Consider the following 20,000-nt stretch of genomic DNA (forward strand, 5'->3'; position numbering starts at 1 on the left):
TGCTCAGGAGTGAATTTACTTCAGAGTACGAGATGATCTTTTAAACGTGCTTTATTATTGTTACGGTTATTATGAAGCGCCTGTAAGCTCATTTTATTTTCATTCTGTGTGGTCAGTGCTTTTTTGTGGCAGAACAAAGCCGGAAGTACGGTTAGGTGAAGGCTAACGGGCACTAACAACATTAAGCCTGGATGAACATGAATCCATGCGGGAAAAGCTGCAATCTGCAGCTTGGCTGCACATAAATATGTGGGAATAACATCAGGCTTTATTTTGAGGGGACACGACTGAAAACACAAATCCACGCCCCAGAGCTGCCCTGTGAGCTGGAGAGATGTTCTCCTGCTGCTCGTTCACATAGAGCTGCGGGACAGATGGCAGTCTGAAGGCTCCCACATGTAACAACGCATCCTCTCTCGCCCGTCATCCACAAAATGTTCAGTATTAAGTCCAATTGCTCTGCACGGACACATTTCGCTCCGTCTACCGGCAGCCTCACGCAGCGACCGGGCGCCGCTCTGCCGCGCGCGCTTTTCAGTTGCGCTGCTTTATTTTACTGGTGTGTGTTTTTTTAACCAGCCCTGTTACTACCATAAAGCTGCCGCGACACAAGCGGAAGGAGAGATGCTCTCCCGTTCGCCCCTCCCACCACAGCTCATCGGAAACCGACTCATGGGAAATGGGGAATCGCGGATGTAAATTTCCTCATCATAACTGAGGGATGTGATGTTGATTATATGGTTAGTTTGTAATTTTATGTATGATACCTCAATTGTCAATAAGTTAAAAAAAATAAAAAAATTAAAACCTATAACTGAGGAACTTGTGAACAGGAGTGAGTTGCATGCTGTTTGACAGATGTGGGTATCTTTAAATATATGAGCCATCGCTATGCTGACTCCTCCCACAGTGAGGTTAAAAGCTGCAGTCTGGGTGTCAGAACAGGCTGACTGCGTTGCTTATTGCATGTGGCTTGTACACTGTTGCGGCTTATGTATGTAAGAAGGAAGCTGAACACCTGAAAATGAGTGGGTGCGGCTTGTAATCTGGTGCGCTCCATAATCCGGAAATTACGGTATCTACAGTGTTTTTCAGTGTGTCGTGAGAGATGATCAGATGTGCCACTGGCAATGACTAACTTTTACTGATCTACAAACATTTACCATCACCAGAATATCAGCTCCTTGTTCATCAAATAGCTCCCTGTTTCACACTGACGCTTTTGTGGAGCTCTTTGTAGTAGAAATACACCGGATCTCTCAGCGGCGGAAGCTCCTCCCACACACTGCGGTAGTTTTTGTTGTTGTCTGCCTAATAGTTACAGACAACAACAAAAAATGTAACTCCCTAGCCTGTTGGTTTTTAATAAAGACTAGGAGTACTCATTTTTCAGTTAAAACGCACGGAACAAAAAGTGCGTCAGCATTTACTGCTTTTACAACAGCAAATCACGTTACAGCTCTTCTTCAGTGTTAAACTACCAGAATAGATTATGTTTAGCGCTCCACTTAGTGGTTATATTATAACATATTAAAGGAGAAGTTCACGTATGAGATGGCTTTATAACTCACTTGCATACTATAACTTATAGTATATGTAATATGTATAACTTACAACAGCTTTAACTGAAATAGAAACAAGTTTAATATAACTATTCTGTTAAGTGTATTTTTCCAACACGGTCTGCTTCTCCAAATCGACTTGTACTTGGTAAATGCTGCAGGTGTAGAAATCTAGAATTGGAAATAAATGCCTCTGTTGAGAAATAAAAGCCAAATGCTTGTTAATTTTACAGCCACATCATTTTTGTTATGCATTATTTATTTACGGTGTTTAGAAACACAAAAATCGTTTTATCCGATTACGCGATTAATCGATCTATTAAGTGCTAGATTAATCGATTACAAAAAGAATCGATAGCTGCAGCCCTACAGCAGAGCCACCATCAGTGTCTGAATGGGAATGTGACTGGAAAGGGCTTTGTTCATGTTTTTGGGTCAAAGTCATGAAAGAAATTGCTAAACAGCCCCCCCCCCCATGCATAATTAATTTTTTATTTCCAGGTCTTTATGACTTTTCATCCAAAATCTCTCCTGAAAATGTCATCTGTCAGTGTCTCATCAGGGCGGGTCCCACCTGACTGAATGGACCAAGTTCCTGGACCTCCAGCTGCATCACTGCTCCTGAACACACTTTTCTGTCTCATTGCAGGTTGTGGAACTGCAGTTTGTCAGAGATCAGCTGTGAAGTTCTGGTCTCAGCTCTGAAGAAAAACCCGTCCAATCTGACAGAACTGGACCTGAGCTACAACCAGAACCTGCAGGATCCAGGAGTTCTTCATCTGTGTGGTTTTCTGGAGAGTCCAGACTGCAGACTGCAGACTCTGAGGTCAGACTCCATGTTTCAGTTGTGTTCACATCAATATGATGAGTCCAGATGACTGACTGATGACATGACTACAGAGTGATGACTGACCCCCCCATTCCCACCTTACCGTATGCTGCTGCTGAGACTCTGAGGCTCCTTTTTCTCTTTTTTCAGAGTTTCTCATGTAGATCTAGTCTGACAATAATCCTGTCCACAGAGGAATGTTTTCAAACATTGAATGTCGAAACTGTGTCGGCCTCTCTTCCATGAGAAGAGATCTCACCAGAATATCAGCTCCATGTTTATCAAATAGGTCCAACACTGACGCTTTTGTGGAGCTCTTTGTAGTAGAAATACACCGGATCTCTCGGCATCTTCCATGTCTTTCATAAGAAGACACAGAAACACTTTTGATGGGAGCTCCTCCCACACGAGCCAGTAGCTCCTCCCACACGCGGCGGGAGAGTCAGATCTAGAAACACACTTTGGGACGAACGTCCAGCAACCACTTTGATTGGTGGACGTGAATCTGACGCAGGTTAAAACAAAAATGAAGGACATGAATGAAGCGGAAGAGAAGGGGGGGGGGTGGACATGCCACACATCTGTGTAGAACTGGACTAAGTTCTGTGTTCTGGAAAGAAAACATGAATCCATCCCAGAACTGCAGATTTCAATGGACAAACGGTTGCAGCATATTTCTGAGCCACAGAGCAGCAGCTCCTCATGCAGAGATATGAAGAGGTCAACCTGCAGCAGACTGACAGGTCTTTCCCACAGACCTGGTTCTGGTTCTGCTTCAGAACCCAGCCTGGATCAGAACCTCTGCAGGTAGTTTCTGGATGAGGCTGGGGGCGGGGCTACCTGGCCAGAGAAAGGTTGAAACCAGGGGTCAGCAACGTTTGTGACATGAAGTGTCAGTTTGACATTTTCTCCAGAACAACTGTGCCGTCACCAACAAAAATGTGAACTCTGATACAAAGAAAAACAGAAACATTTCCAATAGATCTGACATTTACTGTCATTCACAAACAGCAGATAAAAATGTTTAAAAGGTATTTTAGAATTAACTCTAAAAAGTACTTTGATAACAATATTACAAGGAAAATAGGTCAAAGTTGAAATAATACTGCAACTATGTTTGAAACCCAAAGTACTGCATTTGTGTCTGTCAGACCTACAGCAATAGGATTGGATACTTCAGAAAAAAATACCATCAATATTTTGAAAAACTTCACAACCATCAACATGAAAAAATAAGATTATTTAGTCTGATTTATCTTTTGTTCCATTACAAGACAGAGGAACTTAATGTAAGTTCATTCTGTCATGGTGCTTTTATTGCATGTAAAAATACATGTTTTTACTTTTTCCTTAGTTTGATCATTATAGTTATATTATAATATAGTTATATACATTTTCCACAATTGGACGGTGTCATTCTTTTTTTTTTTATTGTAGTGTTGATCAGTCTTGGTATTCATTTTAAAACTTGTTGACATTTGTCAGAACAGACAGGAAGTCTGGGTTTAACCTGTTAGACCCCTGCGTGTTTCCGTTCTATGGCAAGCCAAAGGCCTCCCAAATCACCAGGAAAAGTGGTGTAAAAATGCTTTTAAAGCCTTGTTTTGTCACAAGATGGGTGTAAAAAGCAGCGTTTTATCACGTACAATCCACACGTCCAGAACGGAAAATGCTGAAAAATGCTGTAATGTTAATGAATCCACAGTTGTCTGCTATGGTCTAGTGGTTAAAGCAGCTGAACTTTATGTTTTTTCTCATGTGGAAATTGTGAGTTTGACTTCACAAGATACACAAATGTGTGTTATTTTTTTTCTTTTGCCGACTTTTAGTGACAGTATTATATTTATTTGTAGACACTAAACCCCACCCTGCCTCTGGTGGAGGGGGGGTGCCAGTGTTCAGCAGCAGAGCCACCATCAGTGTCTGAATTGGAAAGTGACTGGAAAGACCTTTGTTCATGTTTTTGGGTCAAAGTCATAAAGTAATTGCTAAACGGCCCCCCCCTCCCAGGCATAATTCATTTTCATTTCCAGGTCGTCATGATTTTTCATCCAAAATCTCTCCTGAAAATGTCATCTGTCAGGGTTTCATCAGGGCGGGTCCCACCTGACTGAATGGACCAAGTTCCTGGACCTCCAGCTGCATCACTGCTCCTGAACACACTTTTCTGTCTGATTGCAGGTTGATGTACTGCAGTTTGTCAGAGATCAGCTGTAAAGTTCTGGGTTCAGCTCTGAAGAAAAACCCGTCCAATCTGACAGAACTGGACCTGAGCTGGAACAACCTGCAGGATCCAGGAGTTGTTCATCTGTGTGGTTTTCTGGAGAGTCCAGACTGCAGACTGCAGACTCTGAGGTCAGACTCCATGTTTCAGTTGTGTTCACATCAATATGATGAGTCCAGATGACTGACTGATGACATGACTACAGAGTGATGACTGACCCCCCTATTCCCACCTTACCGTATGCTGAGACTCTGAGGCTCCTTTTTCTCTTTTTTCAGAGGTTCTCATGTAGATCTAGTCTGACAATAATCCTGTCCACAGAGGACTGTTTTCAGTCTAACTTTGAATGTAGAAGAAACTGAGTCGGCCTCTCTTCCATGAGCTGGGAGTTTATTCCAGAAAACAGGGGCTTGGTGACTAAACGCTCTACCTCCAACCGTACTTTGACTAATTCTAGGAACCACAAGCAGTCCTGCATTTAGTTAGCGAAGTGTTCTGATTGGATGGTAAGGCACTATGAGGTCTTTGATATAGGACGGGGCCATTCCATGTAAGGCCTTATAGGTTAACAGGAGGATCTTGAACTTGATTCTAGAATCAACTGGGATCCAGTGAAGTGAAACTAACACAGGAGTGATGTGATCTCTTCTGCTAGTTCCAGCTAACAATCTAGCTGCTGCGTTCTGAACAAGCTGGAGACTTCTTAAGGAACTCTTAGGACACGCTGCTAACAAGGAGTTACAGTAATCCAGTCTAGACATAACAAACGCATGGATGAGTTTTACAGCATCACTCTTAGAAAGTATATTTCTAATCTTAGCAATATTGAACAGGTGGAAAATGCAGTTTTCCACATCTGAGATCTGTGAGCCTTAAATGCTAAATCCTGGTCAAATCAAAGCTCTTTAGAACTTCTCTCTGGGTAAATGGTCTGGCTGAAGCGCTGATCTCCTCTGCCATGATCAAACTTGCTTCACTTTGTGATTCTGCACGGCTGAAAAGCATCTGATGAAGTGTCTGATTCTTCATCTCTTCTGCTTTCTGGATCTTCTACTCTGACAGAAGAAGGATTGACAGAAAATGCTCTTTGTTCCTAATTCTGCCTCCAAGTGATTCTTTGTTGTGTTGTATGGTGTGCGCTTGTGTAGCTTGCTAGCTGCTATTTTCATCTGTGTTGTTGTGAGAAGTGGGCAGGCTGACTTTACTCAGAACAACAGAAGTTGAATTCTTCAGAGCTTGTTGTGTGTGTGACCTTCAGACACACTCCAATATTGCATTGCTCTGTCATTTCTCTCCATCAAATGTGCCGTTAACTATCTGAACTAGTTCAGCAGCAGTCCTGGTCATGAGTTCTTCAGGGCCAAATCGCTAATCCCAGTTCTTTTGGAAATCTGGACTCATTGTGGATTTCTCTGGAACACAGAGGAGGATTTCCTGTTCTAAAGGTTCTTAACAGGGTTCTGTTCATTTAGCTTTTCTGTTGGAAAATTCTACAATGTCTCTTTGACAAGTTTACATGAATCAGCAACTTTGTTTTCAAGAATCAGCAACTTTGTTTTCATGACTCTTCCTAATCTGTAAAATATCTGAAGGGGGTTTAAACTTTCTATATTCTCTTGATTTGTGTCAGATCCACTAAAATGTGATCAAGATTTTCCTATTGAAGATTTTTTTACCCATAATTCAGAGTAATAACCTCAATTCTCAATGAACAATTCCCTTTACAATGTGATTTACATTTGAAAATTCATTTTACAAATTAGGATTCAAGATGAAGAAATACTATTTAATCTGATATTTTAGAAATCAAAGAAAAATTATTGGATCTTAAACTGTTATGTTTTTTTGTTTCATAATTCAGATGGAAAAACATTTTTCAACTGTCAGCTTCATTTAATTTTAAATTTAAATAAATCTACTACATTTTTATCCACCTTCATGTTTTTGGGTCAACATGAAGTAAGAAGTAGGAAATTGCTAAACAGCCCCCTCCCAGGCATAATTCATTTACATTTCCAGGTCTTCATGATTTTTCATCCAAAGTCTCTCTTGAAAATGTCATCTGTCAGTGTCTCATCAGGGCGGGTCCCACCTGACTGAATGGACCAAGTTCCTGGACCTCCAGCTGCATCACTGCTCCTGAACACACTTTTCTGTCTCATTGCAGGTTGATGGACTGCAGTTTATCAGAGATCAGCTGTGAATTTCTGGTCTCAGCTCTGAAGAAAAACCCGTCCAATCTGACAGAACTGGACCTGAGCTACAACCAGAACCTGCAGGATCCAGGAGTTCTTGATCTGTGTGGTTTTCTGGAGAGTCCAGACTGCAGACTGCAGACTCTGAGGTCAGACTCCATGTTTCAGTTGTGTTCACATCAATATGATGACAAAGTTGTGTTAGGACTGAACTGCAGACATGAGGCTCATCAGCTCTGCTCTGTGTCTTTGGTCCAAGAGACTCCTTTAAAGCGCCTGCAGAAGCAGCAGCCTCACGTGCACGCTCACATGCACTCTGAGTCCTGCTGTGTTTCAGCAGATGCAGCTGAGAGTCCAAAGGGTTAGGGTGACAGAGTCCTGCTGCAGCTGGATGCTGCTCTGACAGACACATTCTCCACAAACATCCTCACCTTTTCATCCACAAACATCATCACATCATCCATCAAAGCTCCCAGCAGCTTCTGACTCTTCATTCAGAGCTGAAGTCATGCTTGATCAGGGATCAATGTCCAACATTTGCTGCTGACTCTTCCTCATCACTTCCTTCTTCTCTCTGCTTTGATCTGTTGGAGCTGAAAGTCTCTGCTTGAAGGGCTGCAGCAGAGGACTGGAAGATCATCTCCTGAAAACTGGGAGGAAGACTTTCCAGCATCCTGCTGCTGAAATTCTCCCATGATTCAGTGCTGTTTGGAGAAGAGCTGAGCAGAAAGAGGAAGTGGACTTTTTCTGCTGTTGCTGCAGAAACATCAGTTGGTTTGGATGCAGCCACAGGCTGATGTTTGACTTTCACACATCTGGACTTCTTTCCTGAAGCAGCTGCATGTTGTCCTGAATGTTCCTGAATGTTCTTCTTCTCTGCTTCTGCTGGACTCTTCTGATCTGCTGCTGTTGCTTCACATCTTTGGACTTTTTCTAAACTTTCTGATCTTCTTCAGCTCTGAACTCTTTATAAAGAAGTGAAGGATGAAAAACAGGAACTTTGTCTTTAAACTCAACTCTTTCTTCTGGATTCAGGTTGAGGACCTGCAGATTGTCAAAGACCAGCTGTGATGCTCTGGTCTCAGCTCTGAAGTCCAACCCGTCCCACCTGACAGAACTGGACCTGAGTTACAACAACCTTCATTCTTCAGATGTTCAGCAGCTCCAGGATCTGGTGAAGAGTCCAAACTCCAAACTGCAGACTCTGAGGTCAGTAGAGGGTTGGAGTCAGTCCAGCTGCTTCCAGATGTTTGGTCCTAAAGTTAGTCTGAGAGCAAAGATGCAGAGTTTCCTGTGAAGCTGCAGCTTCTCAGTGAAGCTCTGAGGAGAATGATGACAGGCTTCAGGACAACAGTCAGCCAATCAGAGCAGCAGAAGCTCCAACAGGTGAAGATGACAGGAAGCTGCTGCTCTGAACAGGACTGAAGCTCCTGCTGCTCTTTCTGCTGCTGTGCTGCATCACTGACTGACAGACCAGGATCAGGAGACACTCCTTCATCTCTGTCTCTTTACTTTCTTTCTGCAGGTGGGAGGGAAGGAGCTTGTGGCTCTGATGTTCCTCCTGGAGGAGCAGAGAGGAGCAGCAGCAGCAGCTGGTCTGCAGAGATGTGGTGACTGGACGGTGTTCCTGGGAGGTGGAGAGCAGAGTGATGGAGGAATCAGAGGAAGTGGAGATGAGTGTCAGAGCTGCAGCAGGAACTGATCTGAGATCAGCTCCACTGTCTCTCAGTTATGGTGCTGCAGCTCCCCCAGTGGACTGATGGAGAACTGCACTTCCTCTAATTCTAACTTCTGAAACGTCACTATGGGGTCAAATTGTGAAGTTTGGTCGTTTCCTGCAAATAAACTCTGATATGAATTTGTAACAACAACCAGTAAATAGCTGGTAAACTAACCTGGCTTCAGTTAGTTTCCATTTTAAATAAAAAAGTTTCCTCTTGGTTCAAAGTAAACCTGGACGGTTCCTCTAAACTGATGTGGATGGAGGCCCTAGCTCTAGCTGGAAACACTGCTACAACGTGAAGGGGATTGTCATGGATGGTTACCTCTCAGGTTGGACACGCCCCTGACCAGGTGCCAGTGGTTGTATTGATGATTGAGGATCAGATAGAAGAGTTGGAGCAGCATAGCAGCCCCAGTCTGCAGTCTAACAGTGGTGACATCAGGCTGGGCTCATGGGCTGATTTGGAAGAGACAGAAACTGTCAACTTTGTAGGGGAGAGCTGCCATTTTCTGTCAAATCCTTGTTTTCCTGTTTCTTTTAGTGGTCAGACAGTCAGCATGTAGGTTTGGGACTTTTATTTTGTAGGATCTGAGGGAAGTTTGTTTTCTCCGTTTACTAGAGGTGTGTTCTGTTTGTTGTGTTCGCCTTGGCTCTCCCTGAATTTAAGATGCTCCTAGAATAAATTCCAGTTATTCTTTATCTCCACTTCTTTGTTTTTTCTACACATTGATCTGAATTATTTCACTTATTTACGTTTTCTAAAGTCATTTGATGCTGCAGCGACTAAATCTGATGGATAGAAACCAGAAATCCACAAAAACCAACAGAATCAAACAATAAAAATGTACAAATGTATCAGAAATAAACATAAAAACTAGTTTGAATGATGTTTTTCTGCGTTAAATGAAGGAGTCACCAACGTGAAAAGAGGAAAAGTTGATTGAATCTGTGATGAACAGAAGCACAAATACAGAGAGACATCCTCAGCGGGGGGGTTACCAGCAAACAGCACCTTTAGCCAAAATCGATCCAGATGTGAGAATCAAACACTCCTCTACACACTGAAGCAAGCAGCTCTACAAAAGGTTCTGGTTCTGTTTGGAAGAGGAAAAATCCCAGCAGAACTTTAGTCATCAACAAGTTTAGGAAAACGTCTCTGCTGCAGAACACAGGAGAACCAAACCAACTCATGTGTCTGTGTGGGACTGGAAGTTCAGAAAAGTCCTCATGGCTTTGAGATGCTTTTTGGGAACAAACAGATCCCAGAGTGGAAAGCCCACACCATGACAGCGCCGTCTCCTTTAAGGCTGGAAGCTACATCTCCAAAATACACTTTGGTGGCTGTTTTGGAGCAGATGAGAACTTTTTCAAACGCTAAAACGTCTGCAGCTGGAAAAGTACAACTCTGTTGGACAACGTGCTTTTATTTTGAAAATTACAATGACTTGGGGGGTATTCCAGAAAGCAGGTTATGCTAGCTCCCACGATAACTTTGAGGCTAAGGAAGTTGATAAGCTCAGCTTTCGGTTCCAGAAATGGAGGTATGTTTCAGGGTAGGTCAAGTTACCATAGCAACTTATGCTCTGAACATAACCTGGTCCGGAGCAGGTTTAGTTGAAGCTTAGTTTGTTTACAAAACTTTTTTACTTTGATATAACTTAATTATTTGCTTCAGTTAAGATAAATCATTTTTTTTGTTAGGTCACCTTAAAAATAACACGTAGTTTTCAGACAATTATTTTCCTTTCATTCAAATTAATTCAATTAAGTAGGTGTAACTTTGGTGCTGCCGTTAGATCGGCACCGCGAGGGATTCTGGGATACCATTTCCTTTGCCTGTCTGGACGGATTTGGGTTTAAGTGTGGCTTTTTGACAAAATGTGTTTAGTTGTATAGCTGTTTTACTGTGTTTCACCGTGTTTTGCCGAGCTATTTTGTCCTACTATGCTTACGTCTCTGCACCATGAGTGAGAGTGAAGGAGAGGATGATGAGTTTATATAGCACCCCTACCACCGCATACAATGCAGACAGTGGCGGAAAAATTTTAATGAGTTTTTGCACTCCGTGCATTTTTTTCCGTTCTTTTTATTGTTATAAAAATGAGCATATCTGCCGGCTCAAACTTAGACATATGAGGGTTCAAGAAATATAAGTAATTAAGATGGAAAAAAGATTAATGGAGTAATGTGACATTTAGTTAGATAAATACGTAAATTTGAGTTGTATAAACAATTATTGAGTTTTATAGACATAAGAAATTAAACTAAATTATTTATTACTAATAGAAGAAATTTATTTAAGTTTGAAGTTTTAAACTTCGAACTTAAATAAATTTAACTAATATATAGTTATATATAGACATATAACTAAATATATTATTTTTCTCCAAGCAGAAACTCTATTTTTTTGATGATGCAGCCGTGTTACTTTTTTGATGGATTTATAATCTTTATACGCCGTCATTAAAATCTCAGACTCCGTCTCACTTCCGTCTCAAGTGTCGCGCTTTCTTTTTTTTTTCTCCACTCGTTTCCATGGTGACTCCAGAAATCGGCGATCTATTGAGAATGTCTGGGTTAACGCACGTGTACCTGCTGTGCACGTGCGTTAACCCAGGGTTACCAAGTCGAGCGTAATTACGCCAACTCATATCCAGTCTTTTGGAACAGACATACCCAGAGTAAGCAAGTTCAGGCGGATTTCAGCCAGAGTTCAGGCTTAAAGTCAGGCTACTTTAAACATGCTTCCTGGAATACCCCCTTGGTTTCCTTTAAAGTAGATTTATAAATGTGTGTATTTGTTATTTACAATGATGTTCTTTTTGCAAACCTGAAAGTGAATCCTTGTAAAATGACATCATGTGCAATAAAGTTTGAATGATTGAATAAATAAATAAATAATCAACACAGAGCGCTGTCGGTGGGATGTTTGTGTGCATTTATACATGCCAACATATCCCAGAATTCCCTGGTTTCAGCGCCATCATGTTTTAAAAACAACTTTATTCCACAAAAAGGAAATAAATCCAGTAGAAAACATCAAACTAAAGCTTGGTGGGTGATGCTAAAGCTGCTGACGCCCTCTTTTTAGATTTGATTATTATTGAAATATAATTATTACAAACTCTCAGACACAACCACACAATGATACAAGGCACAGCTCTACACACACAAAACAACGTCTACATGTCTAAAATCTAGAAATCTTTCAGCATCAATGACATTTCAAGGCATTTAACAATCTGGACTCTAGATCAGTAACTATTCTGGAGCAGATTTCCAAATGTCATCAATAAAGGATTTGAGTTCTGAATCCATTCAATGAGGAGAAATACAGTCTGACTTCAATTTCAAACACAGTCAATTCAGATGATCTGTTTTCATTTGGATGCATTTCTTTCATTTTGGGGACTACGGGCCATTTGATGAATTTCCATAGTTGATCACCTGATGTGTCTGTTATTTTAGATTGATGATACTTTACTGTTAAAGTCATGGTAGAATTGACCTTTAAAGGATTTGTTTACTTATTTATCATCACATTTTTTCAGTGAGTTTTATTTCATCTATGACTAAATTTGGTAGTTTAATTTGAACGTTGGAAGACAATATTCTATTTCTTATTAAATGGATTAAAGCAATTGGAATTTCTCTGCAGGTTTTCTGAAATTCCTTGGTTGAACATTAAATATCAAATTGACTTTTGAAGTCTTTTCATTGAAGAATTTTTCCATTTGAATCAAGAACATCGTTTCCAACATGATCTTGAGGTCAAACCAATTCTGATGAAACATTGTCTTCCTGTTTGTGGTCAGTACTCTGTTGTTCCACAGGGGGGCGCAGTGAGGCGAAAACTAGGACTACATAGCATTTTCCACTGGAAAAGTACTTGTTGGTGAAATTCTGAAATCTTTAAAGGAAGTTTGGAAATTTCAAAATCACATCAACAAAAAATCTAATCCAGTGACTTTTTGAAGATGTTTTTGGGAAAATGAAACCAGAATGAGTCAGGATTAGCTAGAAAGTCTTGAAACATTTGATTCTGAAAGTTCCAACCATTGATTCTAAATCGATCGTCTTCACACCTCCCTAATTATATTCCTGAATTAGTGGAGATTTTCTGATGAAATGGGTCTTAATTCTCCAAATAAATGTATAAATAATTGAGTATTCGTTTAATTCTTTGGATTAATGTGGAATCAAACCTGCAGGAGGCACAGCAGCTGCAGTTACCAGTGACGTCCACGAGAGAAGAAATGTCCATGTCCTTCATGTTGAAAGTCTTTCTCTGTCATCCATTCACTTGATTTCTGATTTCATGCTCAACATTTCAAGCTGATGTCTTTGTGTCTCAGCCTCTAGGGGGGTATTCCAGGAAGCATGTTTAAACTTGCCTGACTTTAAGCCTGAACTCTGGCTGATATCCGCCTGAACTTGTTTACTCTGGGTATGTCGGTTCCAAGAGACCGGATATGAGTTGGCGTAATTACGCTCCACTTGGTAACCCTGGGTTAACCCCTTAACATATGCATTTCAGTCCAGATAACGCTGCGGCATTCCTACAGGCCGACCACAGCGTGTTGTTGTCACAGGGCTGTTGACACATTCAGTGTTGCCAGTCATTGTTTCTTGCCTCTGTGGTCCAGTGAAACCATCTTGAGTTGAGCAGGGTGAGTCAACACTTTGAACTGTCTATGATTCCACCTCACAGGTGTTCTCTAACAAAGTATCCTGTGATGTCTTGGGAAATGAAGTATCTTTGGTTTGAAGCAAGTGTCTGTGGTTCCACCTGTACACTTGTCCACTTGGTGTTTTTACTATGTAGGATCTTGGCAGATTGTGTTTATTTATCACAGTGGCTGCTTCCCACTTGCTGCCTTGCCTAATCCTCACATTGTCCCCATCTTGGAGTTCAGACAGTGTCCTGGTTCTCTGATCAAATGATTGTTTCTGTCTTTCCTGTCTCCTCACAAGGTCACTCCTGCCATTTTCATGAAGAGCAGGTTGTAACAATGCCTTTGACACAGGTAGTTTTGACTTGAGTCTTCTCCCAAGGAGTAATTGTGCCGGTGAAAGGCCAATCCCATCTAGTGGCGTATTCCGGTATTCCAGCAAGGCTAAGTATAGATCACCACCACTGTCTTGTGCTTTCTTCAACAGGTGTTTTACTGTCTGGACCGCCCTCTCAGCCTGTCCATTTGATAGTGGGAAAGTGGGACTGGAGGTGGTGTGTTTGAAATCCCATACAGTGCTGAAATCCTCCATCTCCTGGCTCACCAGCTGTCTGCCATTGTCTGAGAATAACTCATCAGGCACCCCAAGTCTTGCAAAAATGGACTTGAGTGCAATGCTGATGTGTTTGCTTGTGGTTCCACTCAGTTTGACGATCTTTGGGAACTTTGAAAAATAATCCACACACAGTAAGAACTCCATTTCATTGAAGTGAAACAAATCCACACCTACTTTTTCCCATGCTCTTTCAGGAACTGATGTGGCATAAGTGGCTCTTTGGGATTATTGTGTCTGTGTGTGTTACATACAGACACAATGAGCCACAACTTCCTCTATCTGCTTAGCCATACCTGGCCAGAACAGTACATCTCGGGCTCTTTCCTTACATTTAACTATTCCCAAGTGTGATTCATGGACTTTTCTGAGCTTTAAACTTCTCATTGTGTGTGGTACTACCAACCTTGAGTTCTTGAAAATGAGTCCATCCTCATAAGACAGTTCTTCTCTAAATGTCCAGTATTGCTTGATCTTGTCTGGAAGTTGTCTCTGCTTTTCTGGCCACCCTCTCTGAATTGCCTTTGCCACCAGTCTCAGTTCAGGATCTTCTGCTGTTGCATTTCTAAAGTCCCACAACTTTTCCTCTGACACTGGGAGTTGATGGCTGATGCAGTTAACTTCCATCTCTTCATCTATGAGTGTTTCTTTGTGTTCATTTAGACACACTCTGCTTAGTGCATCTGCAACATGCATCTCCTTTCCTGGTTTGTATTTAACCTCCAGACTGTACTTTTGCAGTCTCATGAGCATTCATTGCAGTCTAGCTGGAGCACTGAGGAGTGACTTTGAATAACTTCCTATGGCTTATGATCACTTTCTACATGGACGTGTCTTCCATATAGGTATTGATGGAACTTCTCACAGCCAAAAACTATAGCCAGCAACTCTTTCTCAATTTGTGCATAACGTTTTTGACAGTCAGTAAGTGCCCTGGAGTCATATGCTACCACCTGTCCTTCCTGAAGTAGCACCGCTCCCAAACCCTCTGAACTTGCATCCACAGACAACGTAACTGGTTTGTTCACATCATAGTACTTCAGTACTGGTGCTTGGCTGACTATTGCTTTTAGTTTGTCAAAACTCTGTTGCTGCTCTGTTCCCCAATGCCATTCCACGCTTCCTTCCAACTTCCTCAGAGGGGCACTAATGTCTGAAAGGTTAGGGATGAATTTAGGGAGGTATTGCAATAATTTCTGGGTCTGGCTTGAGTCCCTGCTCACTGAGCACATGTCCAATGTAGGTGATTTCTGTCATTCTTATCTTACACTCACTTTTATTCAGTTTCAGATTTATTTTCTGAATGCGTTCTAGCAGTTGCCTCAGTCGACAGTCATGCTGCTCAATGTTCTCTCCCCAAACTAGGATGTCATCTATTACATTGACCACACCCTCTAACCCTTCTAGGTGTCTGGCTATGCATCTCTGGAACACTTCCAGTGCTGAGGAAATGCCGAATGGAAGTCTTTTAAATCGGTATCTGCCAAATGGTGTGTTGAATGTAGACAGGTGAGAGCTTTCTTCATCCAGTTGGATTTGCCAAAATCCATGGTTTGCATCCAAAACTGAAAATATTTGGCATTTGGCATCTCAGCTACGACTTCCTCAATTGTTCTCAGTGGATAATGTTCTCTTTTAATGGCAGCATTCAGGTCTTGTGGGTCAATGCAGATACGAACTTTGTTAGCTTTTGTTACAGTCACCATACTATTTACCAACTCTGTGGGTTCTGTTTGTTTGGTTATTACTCCCAAGCTTTCCATTCTTTTCAACTCTGTTTCTATTTTGTCTTTGAGAGCAACAGACACTTTCCTGGGTGCATGGATGACTGGACTGACATCTGGATCTGTCTTGATGTGATATAGTCCAGGTAAACAGCCTAATCCAGCCTGCCACGTGCAGGAATGTGGCTCTTTTCACTGTGTCGGACTTTTCATCGATTCCGCTGGCGACAAGGAAAAGTTCAAATCTCTGGATCCAGACCCTCCAATTTTCCGCTAGATTTCCTTCTAGACTTAGTGAAGTCTGTGGTTTCATCTGCTCCATTTTCTTCCTTTTTTTCTGCGAAGTCTCATAACTTCTGACACCATGTAATATACGACGTGTACGGAGTCAAGTTTTCAGTTTACCGCCTGTTTATTTAGCTGTCTTTTACTGCATCACAACAGTACAACTCAAATCTCACAGCGACACCTGTTAACACAAAATGTATAACAACTCCAATACAGTCAGACAGAGACCAGAGATGAAGGATGAAGAGCGAGGAGGAAGAGGAGGAAGAAATCTTCCTCTTTGGTCTTTAAATGTCCATTTTTTGTCCATTTCTGGTGACCAATCAGATGTCTTTAAATCCCAGCACCTGATGATGCCGACCACCAGAACCTCAGCTGTGTTCAGACTTGGGTTGTTCCTCCACCTCATCGGCTGCAGTTCCTGCGTCCATGGAGTCCCTGGATCAGTTGGTATGGATTACTTGGTTCTGACACATGGACTGTTCTGGTCATGTGATTTTCCTTAAAGCGATAAGATGACCAACACAGGGTTCTGCTGTCTCTGCTCGGCACATGCCAAGGTTTCAACATCGTCAGATAACTGGAAACCCCAAAGTCTAAATGGGAAACACCTCTAACCTAACCTCTGATGAACATCTAGAAACCACCTCTGTTGCTAAATCTGACATGACTGTCAGTCTGAACATGATTCTTCATTTCTAACAGTCAGGCTGAAGAGAGGAAACCTGAAGGAAACAGTTTTTCTGAGAAACTTTTCTCCTGAATGTGGAACTTCTTCCTCATCTTCACTTCCCTTTCCTGTGATCTGCATCTGTCCCTGCAGACGTTTCCTGTCCGTCTGCTCTCTATAAAGAGCCTGTGAGATCTTCAGAGACTGAAGACCTTCAGCAGCTGACGCCTCAGAGGTCCTCCTGCCTGAACCAGCGTGGGTCCAGCGTCCCGTTCTGAAGCTCCTGAAGAACCAGAGACTGTGGGTGAGACCATCAGCCATCAGTTCACTCTCCAGAAAGTCTGGAGTTCCTTTCAGACCTTTCAGTTTGAGGGACTTTGAAAGTGTCCTTAGAAAACTGCTTTATCTGCTGGTTCCTTCTTCTGAACGGAGACAGACAGACGTTTAGAACAGAAGGTCCTGGTCCTTCTTTGGGGATGAAACAGGGAATTCCAGGAATGTCATGGTTTCTGCAGAAACGCCATCCATTACTGTGATCCTGGTCCCATTAGGGTCTCTAGACGTGTTGGTTTCTGCTAAACGCTTTCTGGAAGAAAGTGTTGAGGATCTGCAGCTGCTTTGGTAGAAAAGCTGACAAACCAACAGATGTTGTTGTTTCTGCTTCCAGGTGACCATGAAGATCCTGCTGAGCTGTTTGCTGATCCCCATGCTCTTTGCTGACTCATCTCTGGCTACATATGAAAGTTTTTGCAGGAAGCACATAGACAAAGACATGACAGACATGGTAACAATGGTAAACAACAAATGTGACTCAGTGATAAAAGACAAGAACATTTACGACAACAACAACTGTAAAAGAATCAACACTTTCATTGCCTCTGACCTGGCTGAAGTCGAAAAAATCTGTACAAGTGAGGGAACCCTAAACAGTCAAAGTCAAATGATGGAGAGCAAGAAAATGTTCACACTCATCAACTGCAAACTGAAGGACAACGATGCCAAGAAACCCAACTGCCAATATGAAGGCATTCTCCTGACTAACAGGAAGCTGTTGGTCCAGTGTGACAACAACAACCGGCCTGTTCACTTTGGTGGTTACATAGCAGAGCCTGGTTTCTGATGTCTGTATTCCTGAGGCGACAGTGAAATGTCCTGCTGACCTTCTCTGAATCCCACTGAACATCTGGCTTTACTGCAGCAGAGCCGCTTATCTAGATCAGCTGATCCTGTTCTGTGCTGCTCACATTTTGCATTCCTGTACTCTGCTTGCTCCAACTCCAAATAAAGAGGAGTTCTGCTTTCATCAATAAAAGTATCAAGTTGACTCACAAGGACTCAGTTATTGACCCACATTTGGAATCCTGATCAGTTCAGAACTAGGACTTCTGTAGAGCCAGTATCTCTGGTCCCAATGATGGATCAATAAACCTGCAGGAATGAGTCTAAACCTTTAAACTCTGCAGAAAGCTGTGGAGGCTTAGAATGACCTCACTTCCACTAACAGATTACAATCCTGTCATTTCTAATGGAAACTTTCCTTTTCTGATGGAAACATGTTTGACTTCCACCAACAGAAAGAAATGTTCTTCAAATGTTTCAGAAACTTATTCCTACTCTTTGCTCATTTATGTCCATAAATGTCCATTTTCTAACTAAATCCCACATGTTTCTTTATTTTTTGGATGTCAGACTAAATGTAGAAAAACAAAAAGCTCTAAAGTCCATGAATTTGTTCTCAACATCAAACTGTTTCACTGTTAAATCTGTGATGTTTGATGTGGTTTTAAATCCTCATTGTGTGTTTTTTTCATTCATACTCTGGTATTTTAGTTCATCATTCCGTGTTTTAACATCAATGTTCCATACCTGGTGCATTAGAGTTTCAGGAAGGGCGCCCTCTGCTGGCAGACTGCAGAGCTGCAGCTGCTGGATGTTCAGCTCCACGGAAATACCCGATCTTCTCCGAATGTGGCCGATCCGGTTTGTGACGTCACGGGACTTTCGTTTGACTTCTGGTCTTGAAGGAAACCTTGAACTGAGTCAATGTTGTCTTTGACAAGAATGTCTGATGGTTCCTCATTTATTGTCCTCACCTGAAGAAACAAGCGCGTGTCACCCGGAAATTCCAGCACACCTGCATTCCCACAATCCTTCGCGAACAATTTTTTTCCAACTTTGTTGTTCTCAGTCTGCTGCCCCCGCGACCCGGTCCCGGATAAGCGGAGGAAGATGGATGGATGGATGGGTGTTGTACAAAATGGAATTACATTCCAAAACACAATTTTACAAACTAAACTTCAGATATGCCAGGTAAGCATACCTGTATCATGTATTTACAGAAAAACATTCAGGTTTCTACAACTTTCATATAAACATCCAGCTTTCTGAGTAAGACTCTTGGAGATGTTACCGATATACATTTATATTTGTTTGATTAACACAGGAGAAATAAATAGAAGATGAAGAAAATTTACATTTATGAATATAAAATTTACCAAAAATAATAATAAAATTTATTATGAGTTTTTTGTTCGAGTTCAAGTTTTTATTATGAAAGCCAAAAATGATATATTCAAACTTCAGAGTAAAGTTGGGGTGAATATGATGTCTAATAAATTGTAAAAACTTTTTCTAAAAATTCTAATTTCAGTCCAATTCCAAAAAAGATGGTTGATTGTTTCTGGATATTCTCTGCAAAAAGTACAGTTAGGATCAATTGTTTTAATGTATTTCAGCATGAATTGATTGGGGGGGTAAATTTAGTGAATTATTTTCAAAGAAACTTCTTTCATTTTATTATCTATCATAAATGTTTGGGTCACACTCCAGCCTTTCCTCCAGAAACTGTCAGGAACAAAACGTCTCCAGTAGGTTTTAGTACAGAAATGACATCCTTTGAAACAACACACATATTTATTTGTTGTTATTCTTGTGGGTGGGGGTAAAACACATTTTTCCTGTGGGGGTGTCAGTTATTTCTTAATTCGTAGCAGTTGTTTTGAACATTTGGCATATTTCTGTGGAAACAGCATCAAACACAATGAATATTCTTTAGGAGTCACTAGATTGTCTGTTACATTCAGGATATCTACATAAATGCCCATGACCCAGATTCATCTGTTTGCTCAGCTGTTGGACAAGTTCACAAACAGAAACTAGGAGTCCATCTGCTGCTGTGCTGCAGACACAACGGCTCAGTGGGGGCACGGCTGACCTTTAAATCAAAGAGAGAGGGTTCAAATCCCACAAAGTATGGTCCAAAAAACTGTTTTTTGAATAGAGTGTGGAACATCTTCACTTCAAAACAGAGACCAGCTGCTGATCTGCTGCAGACAGATCAGCTCAGTGGGAACCACTTGATCCTGGGAGCAGAAGACTGAGGGTTCAATTCCCTCCTAATGTCTTTCTAAATCCATCAACAGTTTTTTCAGAGTCTGGAACGTCTTCACCTCATCAGAACGACCAGCTACTGCTCTGTTCCAGCCATGAGGGCTCAGTG

At 41.6% G+C, this 20,000-nt stretch overlaps 1 protein-coding gene across 2 annotated transcripts in view; it reads left to right on the forward strand.

The window, feature by feature from the left end:
- LOC144983676 (NACHT, LRR and PYD domains-containing protein 3-like) overlaps positions 1–20,000 on the forward strand; it is a 121,804-nt gene that overhangs the window by 40,000 nt on the left and 61,804 nt on the right. For both annotated transcript variants that reach the window (XM_078930711.1, XM_078930715.1), the window contains exons 9-10: positions 2,212–2,388; positions 4,573–4,746. In XM_078930711.1, the coding sequence (XP_078786837.1) occupies positions 2,212–2,388; positions 4,573–4,746 (351 nt within the window). The remainder of the gene's footprint in view (positions 1–2,211; positions 2,389–4,572; positions 4,747–20,000) is intronic.

The sequence above is a fragment of the Oryzias latipes genome, chromosome 2 (genome assembly GCF_053564925.1).
Source record: "Oryzias latipes strain Hd-rR chromosome 2, Olatipes_Hd-rR_3.1".
Taxonomy (NCBI): Eukaryota; Metazoa; Chordata; class Actinopteri; order Beloniformes; family Adrianichthyidae; genus Oryzias; species Oryzias latipes.